Source organism: Sinocyclocheilus anshuiensis, unplaced genomic scaffold (assembly GCF_001515605.1).
Source record: "Sinocyclocheilus anshuiensis isolate Anshui unplaced genomic scaffold, SAMN03320099.WGS_v1.1 scaffold976, whole genome shotgun sequence".
Taxonomy (NCBI): Eukaryota; Metazoa; Chordata; class Actinopteri; order Cypriniformes; family Cyprinidae; genus Sinocyclocheilus; species Sinocyclocheilus anshuiensis.
Window position 1 is genome coordinate 1,372,349 of NW_015552538.1, and position 15,773 is coordinate 1,388,121.

Consider the following 15,773-nt stretch of genomic DNA (forward strand, 5'->3'; position numbering starts at 1 on the left):
AGGAGGAGGGTCGTGTTACTCTCTACACTGCACTCAACCTGAGGGATTCCTATACTTTCAGTCTTTGAGGAGACATGAAAAACAGCGCATATCGCAGGAACGGTATAACGGAAAATATTAGCGGTTTTGAAACTGTGACACTTTCAAATCGCGGTATACCTTGAAACCGGTAATCGGCCCCTGCCTAATGCAGAACAGAACATTTTTATTCGCAAACATGTCTGTATTTATACAAATCGCTGCACAATCATTTAATCCCGACTTCCACAGACTCAAATTGAAAGGCATTTGTTTGTGGTTAGTAAGATACATGTATAAAATGTATGCAGTACATGCAGGGCCGTTTCTAGCCAATTTGACGCCCTAGGTGAAATCCTTATTGCCCCCCCTCTGAATGCATTATTTGTAAATTGACTGTTAAGATAAACATTTTGCACAATTTAGTATCTGTAATATCATTCTTCAGCCATCATCAAGGGCATTCATTGATCAAGGACCCACTGTACTATGTAATCAAAGCCAAAAAATGTAAGGCAGATGGTACTGCAAAAACAAAGGAGATCAAAAACAGAAAAGACAAATGTTTCCGCTTTAAAAATGAAACGTAAATTATTCAGCAACAAAAATCCCACAGTTTGCGGTGATGTTCTAGTGTGCTCAACAGCTCAGAGAAGAAGACAGCAAAAGTATGCTGCCTATACTTCTTAATTTCTCCTTCATGCGTCCTGGAAGAGATGATTGACAGACAGGAGTACAAAAGTGCTTTGTACAAAAGACACACAAGGTGCACTATGTTCACTGAAACCTAGACCTCAGGGGCTGACATCTTATTAGAATCTAATTATGAAGATGTTCTCCCTCCTTTTACAGCTTTGTTATATATTCAAGTACAGTACAATACGACGACTGTGGACAAATCTGGCATTCATAAGAAGAGGGATACTTTCAAAGTCACATGAATAAAGATTTTAGAATGGGAAGGAAATGTCAGGATTGAGGGTTCACAGCATGAATGACGCCATTAGATTTGAATTTAGTATGCACAATAGATTTGTATGACAGCTAACCAGAGAGAGAAAGAGAGAAAGAGACAATTGTGTTGAGTGGGAGCGGTAATAACTGTGGTAGCTGGAAGGGGGCTGTGTGAACAAGCTGCTGTGTGGGATTCGCTGCCAAAAGCTTCGTCACAAAATGAGTCCATCGATCTGCTGTAGTATGTGCTTCAATGAGCCATTTGATGTCCTATTAATGCTTACTGCACAACTTCTGTTTTTCCCCACAGTTCACCAGAGCAATAAACACATTAACAGCCAGATGAGAGAAAACACACAAACGTTTACACGTGTTATGAGCATGACATATGGTGTGCATTGAGCTAATGTCAACATAAATATGCAAAACAGAATAATCGCACATGACCGAGTGCGTAATCGTGCACCTCTCTTCAGCAGCTTTGAGCTCCCCTGCTGGAAAATCCAGTTTATCGTGTTTTTTTGGAACATGGTTACTGGTTTCTAGTTGGACCAAGTTGGTAATTGGCTGGTTGACCAGCCAGCATGTTCTAAAAACCAGCTTGAGCACCATAAACTGGTACGACCAGTTGGTTACTGGTTTGTTGCTGGTGCAAGATGGTGTATAGATAAAAGATAATGACAAAGCTGTTCCAAAACTACTACTACGAGCTTAAACCAGACTTTCTAGCCAATTCAACAGAGCCAATTCAGTCAACTACAAATGAAAATACATAAACTGGCTGCATTCCCTCAAAACAGCCACCCAATCACTCCTGCACAGACATGTGCACTTTCAATTGAGCCTAACAGGCCACTGGCTAGTACACAGAGAACATTGTGAGCGTGTTGTCTAGCTGGAAGGGGACTTGGACACAGCCAGCTAGAAAAGGGGATTACAGACAAATCTGTCTTCTCTCGTCTCAGTGTTGCTCTTGAAATGCTCTCCGGAATTTCTAATGTGAATCTCAGTCAGGTGAAGCCTGGCTTGCATACTGAAGGATCAGGCCGTAATGACTTCACCTTGACTCCCTTTAAAATCCATTAAACATTTATGTTAGAACTACCTTCTAATAAAGTTTCCAGTTTTTTAATAAACCCTTCCCGTATACAATTTCCGGCATCTTTTAAAGAAAAGGAGAGAAAAAAAAAGTCCATGACCTAAAGACAGCACCAAACAGGTCTATGACTAAAACTGAATCTCTGAGGAATATCTCTGTACATCCACTGCTTAAAATAACATTTAAATAAATTTTTTGTTTACTTGGCCTTTATAGCCTTGTTATTTTAGAATAATTACTATTACTATTATGATTTTTGTTCACTTGGTCTTGATAGCATTGTTATTTTAGAATAGTTTAAATACTATTATAATATTCATTAATACTTTGAATTTAGCTTTTATTTTTCAGTTTTATGTTTTATTTCAGTTTTTCTATTTATATTATTTCTGTTTACTGCAGGTTTAATTTCTTTTTTTGTTCAGTTTTAGTTTTAACAATTTTAGTACTTTTAGTCATTTTTGTTTGCAGCTTTATTTCAATGAACCAAAACCATTTTAATAGTTTTAGTTGACAATAACAATACTGCTTGATAGTACAGGGCTGTAACAAATTGAAAGTCATGTGTCTTTAGTAAGAGTAGTTTGTAAAAAACTGTAATACTTGACTGGAAGATGCTTACAATAAAACAGATGACTATCTCTAAAGGCTTTCAAAGGCCATTTACTGTAAATAGCCCCACATACTGAGACTTTCAAAACAGCACTTACCAATAAACATTATAAATGAGTTTATTGTAAGCAACTAAATCACTGAAATGTTTCAACTCCACTCTAAGCTCCTTTTAACATAGTGAGCTTTTTCCTGATGTCCACTTACAATCAAGTATTCTTGCACCAAAACAGAGGCTATTTAGTGTTACATGAACTTTTTTCACTCTCTCTGAGGCTGCAGGAGTTTTGCTACTGTACCTTTTAAATCTTATGATCAGTTAGACTACTAATGTAGTTCACACTTCTAAAGTGGGGTCACAATTAACATTTCTCTGTAAAATTTTGTGAGCATAATCCAATTATTTCAATAGAAATAGAAATCCATGTGAAAATGAGCTTTGCACAGATTCTGTCTATTAAAAATGACTGCATTTCACTCAAAAAGTCCCCAAAGCAGATGTAGCTCTAATTCAATTTGATGACGCAAATATACTGTTGACCAACAGAAATCAGGCTTAAAAGTGACTTCGATATGAGTGGTGCTTCATATATTGCTACACCATTTACAATGGTGTTTTGCCAAAATTGCACCAATGTGACCGCATCTTTAATCATTAGGCAGGGCCAAATTTGTTCTATGTTGAATAAGCAGTGAGAAGTAAACATTAAAGTAAAGAAGATATTTCTGTGTCCATACAATATCAGTCAGTGGCCACCAAAACAGTTTGGTAACCAACATTCTTCCAAATATTTTCTTTTATGCTACACAGAAGAAAGTATGTTTCAGTTTTAATGTTGGGTGATTCACGAGCATTAAATGTAACCGAATCACTGAACCATTTCTCTTTTAAATGTCTACACTTTTGTGTCAATTTGCTTTTCTACTGACAGTCAAAGTGGCTATTTAGTGTTACATGGCCATGTATCAAGAATCACTGGTCATTGAACTGAAGGGAAGTGGATGAGTCTTCAATCTGTCTCTATGAGGAGCTTTTCTGGTCTGCATTCATCTCACCCTGATCCTACACCACTGAAGACCACAAATCATCACACTATTAGGCTCTGTCCCCATCTGCAGCCTGACTCTGTGGAGGTGCCCTTGGGAGACAGCCATCCTAAAATCACAACCTGTCCTCTTCTCGTCCAATCCGCCCACCCCCTGAGACTCTTGACCAATAACAGGGCTGAATTAACATGCCACTTGCAGCTCCCGTCCTGCAGCGCATTTGATGAGGAGGTGCGCTGTCACCTCCCATTCCCATCAAACCGCTGGGCCGATGTGCTTTGAGATTGAGTTACAGCCCTGTGTGTTCAGTCGGTCAGAGAGAGACAGCACTCACGTCTGCTGTACATGCTGTCTTATGCTCAGGACGGAGCGACGGCTCTGTAATAAATTGGAAAGTAATGGACTAAAGCCGGAGATGAGGGAGGCATTTTTCTGCCCCTGCCTCTGTTCCGTGAAATATGGCTATTCTGGAGAACGGGAGAGAGGAAAGGTTCAGATCTATGGCGTTGTGTTGAATAGTTCTCCCAACACAACTGCAGTGTGTGACAGAGCAAAATTTTTATGTTAGCTCTCAAATCAAATGTGGGGTTATTAGACATCAAGATTTGACAGTGACATCAAACATCCTTGGTTCTCATTGCTAAAAGTCTGGCACAATTAACTTAAACAACAACTTTAATAATTTACCCAGAAATGAAAGTTCTGTCATCATTTACTCATCTTCATGTGGTTAGCAGTCTTCTTCTGAGGAACACAAAAAAGCTAATTTTGAAGAAAGTTTCAACTAATTGTCCATATAATAAAAGTCAACAAAGTACAGACATATGAAAACACTAATCATCAGATACATCCACAGACAACATAAAATATGTAGAAACAAACCCGTTATTATGTTTGTTCATGTGATATACTAGAACCAATAAGAATGTCAGTCGACAACTGAGGGTTGTGTCACCACATTTGATAAAGTCTATACATAGTCTTTGATTTGAGAGTGAATTGTGGCTTAAATTCTGATCTGTTCATCATACAAAGTGTCACTTCAGTCGCCTTGAGCCACCTTTACACCATCTCCAACAAACATCAGACATTCATTTCTGATGGAAAGTAATATAGGAGCTTTTTAAACTTTTGTGGCTGGACCCTATTTGACCACCCGACTGGATAAAGCGTATGATCATGAACACAAACTGACAAGTAGTACCAATATTTTTTTGCCCTACAATGTAAATCCTTAAACACAAATTCTGTAAAATGGGTAGTTATGAATAATTGTGGACAAAATAATTATTTTATAATTATTTAAGTTGATTAGCCCTAGAAAAACTACTTAGGCTTTCTTTCAAACATTTATTTTGTGCGGATGTATATTTATACATTCATTATTCATTCATTTTGATGTGGTAAATAAGCAGAGGGCAACAGCTGCTTTATGACAAATTTAAAACTTACATCTGCCACTAGGGGTTGAAATGTAACAATGAATTGTTTAGATTCAGTCAGGTGGAATGGATTCATTTCTCTGGTTCTTTTGGATTTTGAAAGTTCTGGACTACATTGAATTTCATTTAAATATTCTTCAAAATATCTACTTTTGTGTTCCACAGAAGAAAGAACATAATGAGTTTGGAACGACATGAGGGTGAGTAAATGATGACAGAACTGACATTTCTTTCTCTTTAAAAGTGTTGGTCATCAAGCAGATGTCAGCCATAATTACTCAACTGATGTGTTGGAGTTAGATGAGTCGATGCGACTGGCTTGCTGCTACCTGATGCTGAGAGACCACTGAGACTTCACTATGATGCGCTCTATGATAACCTTCATGACACTGATGGTATCAATGTGCAGAGTGGACTTGTGAGAGCCGATGCCTGCTCTGTACTGGGACAGGGAGTTTGATGTTAAGAGTATCAGCAGCCACCGCTCAGGGACTCCGGTAATGTGCTTAATTTTAGATAGTGATCAGCTCACAGGGCATATTTAAGGATTTCTGCAGGGAAGCAGAGTCATGCATGCCCTGTTTTAGAGAGCAAGGCGACCCATGAGCATGACATGGTTGAGTCATTTGTCAAATAGGATTGAACTACACGCAAGTACCTCTGTGGTGTAAAGTGTTTGAAATAATTATCATCTTAGTCAGAACAGATATTTAATTTCATATAAACAAAAATAAAATTGGTAAGGGATAGAAGTAGAGTTTGTTCAATGTGTATTAAATGGATATATCACCCAAAACTGAATTTGAAACTTCGGTAAGATTTTTTTTTACTGTGCAACACAAAAAAAATATATTTTGAAGAATGTTGAACCAAACCATTTTAGTGACCGTTGAATTTCATTATATGGACAAAAAACACTGTGGCATTTCTCACAACATCATCTTTCAAGGTAGAAAGTCATACAGGTTTGGAACGACAAGAGGGTGAGTAAATGATAACAGAATTTTCATTTTTGGGTGAACTCTCTCTTTACAGTTTTGGACCATGTATAATGTTCACAATCCAGTTTACATAGTTTTTTTGTCCAATGGAAATGTTTTGGGAAAATATGTTTTTAATCGGCTGAGAGAATAACACTCAGGTACACAACAATATGACTACATCAAGAATCACGAATGGAAAACATCTGGGAGTAAACTGCTCATAAAACCATTGTTATGTTCATTTTGTTATGTTCATTTACATAAGATTTAATATACGCAACAGTATATGCAAATATTTCCATGTTTCTTAGATTAATTTCCAAAGTCTTCAAATGTCTTCTTTTGGCTTCATTTACACTGCAACTGAATATAGCTCAAATATGTGTTTTTCCACCTGTGAGAAGAAAATTTGCTTTTCTTTACCAACACCTCTTCTCTTCATTGTGTTAAATTAAATCAATCTCAGTGAATAATTAGCCATTAGGATTAAAAAAAAAAAAAAGCAATTAACCTCTGAAAGATGTTGCAATGAACCCCCAAACAACTATAACTCACCTGCGGGCTGAACTTTGACAGACGTCTTCTCCGACTCTTTCCGGGTCATGGCGTACCAGGAGTGATCTGGGTCCTGGATCCATTCCGAGGCTTCGCAGTAGAACTCTCCCTGGTCTGTGGGCTGCAGTTTGTAGATGGTGAGACGGTAGGAAGTGGGGCTGGTCTTGTCCAGACGCAGGTCTCCTGAAGACAGACGTTGGCGGTACTGTCCAGCCGGCCGTAGAACAAAGTCCCGTGACAGGGTGACCAGGTCACGTGGACCAGAACTGGGGTCATCAGAGGGTCGCAGGTACCACCCCACAGAAACGTGAGTGTGCTGAGACGTCTGGCGTGTGACCTCACAGCTCAGCTGTAGCGTGTCCCCCTCCACTTTCGAGAGAGTCTGAGCAGTGCCCATCACCGTCAGAGTGTCCGGGATCACTGTGGAGGAAACCAGGGCATGAGGTTAGTTTGAGAGTAGAGTTCATGAACAACAAAACACACCCTTAAAGGCATTCAGTCCTTGTCCCATTAACATTTAAACAGGATTCTCTCCTGTAGGGCGGCTCAATCTCAACCCTTTTATTAACTTATAGCCTCAAGAAAAAACAAAGCCTCTTTTTGTCCTCAACAACCCCTCACACTTCTTCTTCTCCCTCTGTCAGCCTCTGGGTCCTTATCCAATAAAATATGGCAGAATTTTTCGAAAAACAGAGTATGACTACAGAACAAACTGAAAGATGTACTTTGTTGGGGCCGAAACATACTCTGCACAAGTACCTCAATGCAAATGTTTCATGCTACTAGCGATGCATCAGTATTAAAATTCTGTCTGAAACCGATAACTCATGTTATGACTGCTAACCAATTAATGGCTAGTATTAAAAATGTATTCTATTTTCTTTAAATAAATTCAAAATAAATGAATGAAACTAAAATCAATAATTTTTAAGAGAAATTAAATTATTTTAAATTAATTTAGGCACCACAACATTATAATGTATAGTATGAAAAATAGATATTCAAGATTACATTTAACAGTGTTATTAAATTAGAGGTAATTTTAAAGATTAACTTTAGATGACATAAGATGTAATCTAAATGTATTAATAGGCAATATTATATTCATGCATCTCTATTAGTGTTATTTTAGTATCATTTATATTACAGTATGTATAAGTATTTTTAATTAGCTTTTGTTTAAAATATTTTTTTTTATTTAAACAGTTTTATTTTTTGTGTTCATTTTATTTTTTATTTTCATTTTAGTTATCTTTCAGTTTTAGTTGTAGTAATTTTGTTAAGTGCTTTTGTAATTTTTACAAGTCTAGGCTTTTTATTTTAATGAAGATATCAATATAAATAGATAGTGATAGTAATATAAAGATTTTTTTTTTATTTTATTTTAGTTTTAGTTTAGTATGTTTAGTATGTCAACTTCAACTTATTTATTTTATTTAGTTGCCATAATATGAATGAAATCTGTATTTTTTTCTTCATTTATTTCAGCTTTATTTCAGTTAATGAAAACTACTTTTAATAGTTCGTTTTACAATACAGCAATAACAACACTGATCCCTACTAGCTACACACACTCAAATTTCGTTCACAACATTGTATTCCAAAATGTGTCAGACTGAAATGTAAGCGCACACTGTTATTCTCAGCATTTCCACGAGAGAAGCTACAGGTAATTAACTTACAGCACATCTGGTTTAAGGCACATCTATTTAAATATAAATGTAACACTGTCTAGAGTACGAGTGTTTGTAAGAGGACACATTAAGTATGCATTTGTTTACTTGCCTTTAGCGCGTTTCTGGCCCTGGGTTTAGTCTATACAGTTCTCCTCTTTCTCTTGTGTGCAGTGCTATAGGCTCACATATGTAAACAACATGCTGCAGATGCACATGAACACATGTTTGCATGAAGCTGGGGAAGCATGAAAGGAGAGCAGACTCATGACTGCAGATAAACCAAGCACACAAATACAGCTTTCTTTTTTCATGGACAGCTTGCTATGCAAACGTGCGGCCCGAACCCACGCTCACACACTCCAGCTCAGCAGCAGGGCATTCCAGCACATCTCTGACACCACACTACCATCCTTTAGCGGTGAGCCACCACAACATGATATTCTGCATCTCATTACCGCTAGACGTCTCCATGCAGTGCTAACATTGATTAGCACCAGTCAGATCTTCAGACTGGGAACGGCGTCTCACAGGCTGCGAAAAGAACAGCTCTGACATCACTGTGCGAGAAATGGATTTTTGTGACAAACCAAAATCCTGGAAATAAACCTGTGTGACATCTTGAAAACTGCAGCCACAATATTTATCTGAATGAGGCGCTGACAGCTGACAGTGTCTCCAATGCCTCAAGTTTCCTTTTCCAGGACACTTAAAAAAAAAAACATTACAAATCATAAATATAGCAGGCCTTTAGCAAAATTAAAGGCACTTTATAGTTATTTAAGCATGACTATTTGTAGATTTCGATCAAACCTTTTGCTCATCTGTAGCAGAGATGAACATTTATTTAAATGACTTCCCAAAAATAAGTGTGGCCATAAAAGGTAATCGGTATAACACAGACTATGCGCTTATGGATGGATCGTACATCACTGGCTCAGCTCCAGGCTGATCATAGGAGTGGCATGGAAATTTAATCCTGCTGGCAGTGCGTGATGAGGTGCATCTGGTGCTTTCTGCACCTTGTCACCCCTTCCATGAGTCCAGCATTGCATATGTCCAGCACTGAAGCAGGTCCAATGTAAATGCATCCAGCCATTGTTTGGAGTAGCATGTAATGAAATGTTCCTGGTGCACTGTGCACCTTGGTAAAATGGTTTTCCGAGTGCTTGATGCATGTACCTGGCTTAAGATTGCTTGTCAACAATCAGGTTGAAGAATATCTAATTAAGATCAAATTATTAAAGGGTTAAAGTGAAATTAACTGTCTACCTGAGATTGGAACGCATTCCTGTAGCTTAACACGCTAGCACATGGATGTTGTTTGCAATGACAAAGTTATGGGTTTAATATGCAGTGAATGCATTAATTGCTTAAACACATAATTTGTAAGTCATATTATAAAAAAGTAGGAATGCACATTTCTACATTTTCTACAACTAACTGTTTGATGTTATAGCCCATAACTGATAAATGGCTTAAATTCTATATTATTTTGTTTAAATGAATTAAAATAAACTAAAATTAACCATTTTAAATGATATAGTATAAGTGAATATATGGATCACAACATCATAATGTACAGTATAAAACAGACGGTCATGTGAATTAAAGAGGTTTTTACTTGTATAAAGTTAAAAAAAAATCTGATTCTCACTCATGGGCTCCTTGTATAAAATTTCTATTATTAATTAGATTTTATTGCTGGGTGTTTTATTTTACTGTATGTAATTTGTTGGGGTGTCGTTAATTGGGGTAATAATATTGGCAATAACTCATGGCGTTGTTATCCGAGTTTGTTATCTGTGCACTTGTTCTTCTATGAAGAAAAATCCAAAAAACATTTAAGTGTTCATGAAATTTGTACATTTTTTAAAAATGAACTTCAAGTGAGTGTTAGATGACAGCAACAGGTAATCTAAATAGAGAAAGTGAGCATGCACAATGATATATTTGACTAATACTGATAAATGAAAAACAATATAAATAAAACAAATTAAAAATGTGCACATTTAAATACAATATAAATGTATAAAAATATATAATAAATATATATAATATAGTATTGACTGATAACCAATATGATACAGACATATACAGACAAAAAGTGCCTGCTAAAAGCATAAAAGCAAACCATAATATGATCACTAATGCGATTATACGTTCAGCTACAGTAGCAATAAGAGAACACTACACTCAGCTCCATTTAACAAATTATAGCACATACTTTTCTTCAAAATCAGCAAAGAAAATGCTAAATAAAACTAAGCTTTGAACTGCAGAATGTGCAACTTGGTTCAGCATGGGCCACTTGATCACTCAAAAAAATGAACCTTTACAGAGAGCTGCATAAAAGCCTTTATAAATCAATCAGCCTGTCTCTCTCTCTCTCTCTGTGCAAAAGGCCCTGAATAAATGAAAACCTATTGAACTGAGCGAACGGACTCACACATACACTCCTTCGACATTTCTGCACTGTGAAAATGAATCCTCTTGGTTTACCTGCACAGGCATTGAGGGCATCTGCGGACGAGAGCTCAATTATTCAACTTCATGTTTGCTCACACATTATCACTCCTGAGCTAGAGCGCACGAGCCACACAAAAGGTACGCGACGCTAATGAAACAACAGCGAGCGGAGTGGGGTGGGGACACGGCTTATATAAAACTAATGAAATGGGAGAAAGACTGCGTGAGGGAGAGATGAGTGACGGAGGAGGAACAGCAGACGGCAGCGATGCAAATGAAACGAGGGGTAGAAAATGAAAGAACCAGAGGAAAGACGGCACTGTTTAACAGCAGGTTACTTCAGCGCCGCTTTGAAGAAGCACAGATGTTAGACACAAAGACAGAAAGTCAGAACAAAGAAGCAAAATAGTGAAATGAGGCTGAAAGGGAGGGCTGAGAGACTGAGGTGGTGGTCCTCCGCTGGGTTTTTTAATAAGAAAGCCCACGGTGTCTCTCACACCCTGACGAACAACCACCTCACGGATCACAACCTAGGTGGGGGAACACGAGGATAAAAATAGAGGGACTTTTCCATTTGGGCATCTGATTATTCTTCCATTCTTTTGTTGTGTGCATCTCGAAGAGTAGATGATGGTGTAGGAGTGTGAAAGAGAGCAACCGCTAACAGATTCCGTTGTGGAGGAGTGTGAGTGTGTGTTGGTATGTAGGCGAGGACCTGAGGGACAATCTTCACTACTGTAGAACCACGTACACCCCCGCACTCATCGCTGGCTCCATATAACCATCATGCATTATGATGTAAGTAATGGGAAAACTCAATAAGGGTTCTTTGTCTTAGCATAAACGCATGCTAAACAAACAATAAACCCAGAGTCTCTGGAGGAAACACGATCGATACTAAAATATCAGATATCATATTCTACAGAAACGAGCTCGTTACCATAACAACTACTCAACGAGAAAACAGCTAGCTGTTTCCATGCCAACATTAAATCCTCAACTTGTAAAGGCATAAAGATATTGATGGCATCAAACTACTGTCTCTCCAAGTTAAGTCACCAAATCAGGCCTGAAGCGCAAAGCTAGTGCTAATCTAATGCTATTAGCACTCAATTCACAAGCACACCAGGGCTGACGGAGAAATAGAGGGATCTCAGTTGGTGATGATTGCTTAACACTACCGTAATTAGTTTGAGCTCAAAATTTGAGAATTACAAATATCGAACAACTCAAAAGTCATATCCTTCTGGGATAAGAAGTCAACGGATGTGAGGTATGGGAAGGTGGTATGACCAAAAATCACAATACAAATTTTTATAGATCATTCAGCCAGGTATATATTTTATAAATGTACTTTGGACTAGCTTGATGGAAAAGATAAAGCCAAAAGATAAAATTATTCATAATAAATAAGTTATGAATCAGGCATCAGTGCTGCCTCACATTACATAATGCGAGTTAAAAATAAAAGACTTGAAACACTTTTACATGTGCTACTGGATGAGCTATGTTCAAAGCCGTAAAACAGCCAATATATGCACATTTAGTTGAATTCTATATTAATGTGCAAAATTGTGCCATTGCTTGGCAACCATAAAGAAACTACACCTTGTCAACAATGGTGTGTGACGTTTAAGGAATTAAATCGCTCCCATTACAATCAACAAATCTGTCTTCGATTTTGCTTTTTTAAGCCTGTGAGACTACTGTTTAAGTTACAAATTAAAATAAAAAAATATTAAATATAGGCTATTGTTCAAAAGTTTAAAGAAATTCATACTTTTATTCAGCAAGGACACATAAATTGATCAAATGTGACAGTAAAAATATTTTTATTTCAAATAAATGGTGTTCTTGAACTTTCTATTTATCAAAAACAAAAATTATAAAATAAAATACAAAAAAATATATATAACCTGAAAAAATAATGCATCACGGTTTCCACAAAAATATGACATGATTTCTGAAGGACCATGTGACATTAAAGTAATGAATGCTGTTAATCTTTTAATCTTAGGTATTTTGGTAGTTGATGAATTCATTTCTTTTAAAAAAAGAAAAAAGAATATATGTGTTTCACCAGATGAATGGGGTAGCCTTACTGCTTTGTGGCTGTACCCAAGTCAAAAAACCGTGTGCATAGATTTCTGTTCAGTGTCAGATTTTTGAAATCCCTCTGTGGAAATATTGCATTATGAGTGAAATAACAAAATATGACACATTTCTACTGTTGCGTCATATATTGTCATATAGTCACTGATGTCAGGCATCTCAGATTCTGTGACCTCTATCTGGAACGGTTTAGGGCCGACATGCAGATGTGATGCCAGGGGCACAAACTCAGAAATGAGATGCAGCCTGCAGGGCAAGATGATGATTCTAGATCCGGCTTGCACTTGGTTTGAGATCTCTGTTCAGATCATTCTTATCCCACTGGTATGTGCCATCTATTCACTTAAAAGCTATCAGATGAGCAAAATTCACTAAAATGTGCAGCTGAACCTTGTTAAATTTTATGTGAATTCCCTGACCTGAGCAGATGGCATGACTCAGGTGCCCCAAAGACCCCTTCATAATCCAGCTGCCCACTAGCAACTTAAAATAACAGCTAAAGAAGTGCTGGGGAAATTATAGCAACACTCACTTGTGAGTCTGTTAGCCTCATCACAGAACCACAACAGGGGTGATCAATTAATTAACAGCTTTTGACATTCTCTCTCACTATTGCCTCACTTTGTCAGCAAATCAAATTGAATCTCACCAAAATAGGAGCAGACCCCCATGCAAATGTATGGACAACATAGTTTGTCAGTTCACTTCAGTGTGAATTGGAGGTGAAATGAGCTCACTGGTCACTTTTTGAAAGATTATGAGTGGGGAAAGTCAGTTAGTGGGCCTTTAGTTCTCAGTTTCTTTTTACCAAGGAAAAGTGTGTTCTTAAAGCCCAGGGAGCCCATAATTCCCTGCGACACCTGGCTTTCCTAGGTGTGAACAAGTCGGCAGTGATGATTGCGCTCTAAGGTGAGGAGCTAAGCCTAGAACCCATGCAACGCTTAACAAGTAAGCAACCTGAATAGGTACTAACTTGCATTCTCTTATCGGCAACTGCAATTCAATTTGCCGTGCAGATGAGCAAAGACAAATGCTAAAGAGTGAGTGCTTATCCCTTCTGGTGCTCCAGCAAACGAACTACTCTCTGCTAACCTTGTCCCCATTACAATATCAAACACAGCACTCTGCCAAGTGAAGCCTGAAAATTAACATAATCCAGCAGTTAATGCAAATGCAAACAAGTTAAGGATTCATTTAACAATTAGAGGAGAGGAAGAAGGTTAAGTGGGGAACATCTTGCTCCTCTCAATAACGCAGCAACATCCTCAAAACATGAGATGAAGGAGAACGACACATAATGGCAAAGAGAAGCTGCTCGAATGCAGTCTATAACGGACATAAGGAAAGTCCTATAGGGGGCATTTCACCAGGTTGGTTGGTGTGTTGTGAATTCAGAGACACACTACTGTAAAATATGACTCTGTTCCAAACCCTACACTCTAAAAAACACTGGGTTAAAAACAACCCAATTTGGGTTGTTATTAACCCAAGGGCTGGGTAATACAGGACAGAACCCATCTTGGGTTAAATTTACCCAGCAAATTGGGTTGTTTATTTAACCCAGCATAATGTGTTGATTTAACCCAGCTAATGGGTTTATTAATTTTTACTATATTACTAGCTTATTTTTTTTACTTCATATATTAAATAATGTTTACAGATGAACTTAAATCCTCTAAACCTTTGTAAAATACTCCACACAACCACTGGTTTGCATGATAACTTCCTTTATTTTCCTTTATTTATCATTTACAGCATTGTTTATATAGTTTTTAATAGGCTATACATGTTGCCTATATTTAAACTCGTTTAACAAACATTAGAAGAAAAATTCAACATTAAACAGAAGTCATTAACGTGTAATCGACCAGTCTCTGTTATTCTGTTTCCACCGTAACGGCGCTGGTTCTCGTGCTCGAGCTGGAGTCATGTTCGGCGGGGAACTGCTAACGGACCGCCACCCTGCGTTTCACTCTAGCCGAAACATGCTGTGACTCCATAACCTGCCAATAAACAAACAATAAACAGCTCTGAGGACATGTTTTAACATCCAAAGTATTATATTCTGTATGTTTATGAATAAAATCGTTTATTTTATTCAAAGCATCAGGCTTTTCCATCACGCGAAAAGACCGCAGACACTCGTTAAAGGTGATTCACATTGCGCGCCTGTATGTTGCTCTGCATAAAATTGAACGATATAGGCCTACAGCACAGTAACGATTTTATAGATCAAATAAAATGTACACAAACCTGTATTTTACCGAAGAATGCATCAATTCGATGGCGCTCAGAACTGCTCTCTCGTGAAGAGAAGACACAAAATCCCCGCTATAAATAACTCAACCGCTGGGTTACGTCTGACTCAGGATCTGAGTAACACAAAAACTACCCAAACATTGGGTTGTTATGTCTGACCCAGGAGCTGCAAAACAACCCAAACACTGGGTTGTTACATTTGACCCAGGAGCTAGGTAACACAAAAACTACCCAAACAAATTACCCAAAAGGCTCAACCCAGCATTTGGGTTAAAAACATAACCCAGGATTTTTTAGAGTGTAGTGAGCTACAGTGCTGTATACTACCTACATACTGTACTATATTTATATCTGAAATCATAAATGGAATCTCCAAAGTGACTGAACTGGAACAATCTACAGAGTCAGGAACTCCAAAGTGCAAAGTATACAGTATAACACTAATAACACTATTGCAAAGTATAACACACTCTAAAAAATGCTGGGTTAAATATAACCCAGCGCTGGGTTAAAAAGGGACAAACCCAGCTATTGGGTTGTTTTGACCCAG

General features: G+C 37.6%; 1 protein-coding gene across 1 annotated transcript in view; it reads right to left on the reverse strand.

The window, feature by feature from the left end:
- Window positions 1-15,773, reverse strand: part of LOC107663867 (immunoglobulin superfamily member 3-like) — a 148,017-nt gene that overhangs the window by 55,058 nt on the left and 77,186 nt on the right. The window contains exon 3 of the mRNA XM_016454237.1: window positions 6,711-7,130. Within this exon, the coding sequence (XP_016309723.1) occupies window positions 6,711-7,130 (420 nt within the window). The remainder of the gene's footprint in view (window positions 1-6,710; window positions 7,131-15,773) is intronic.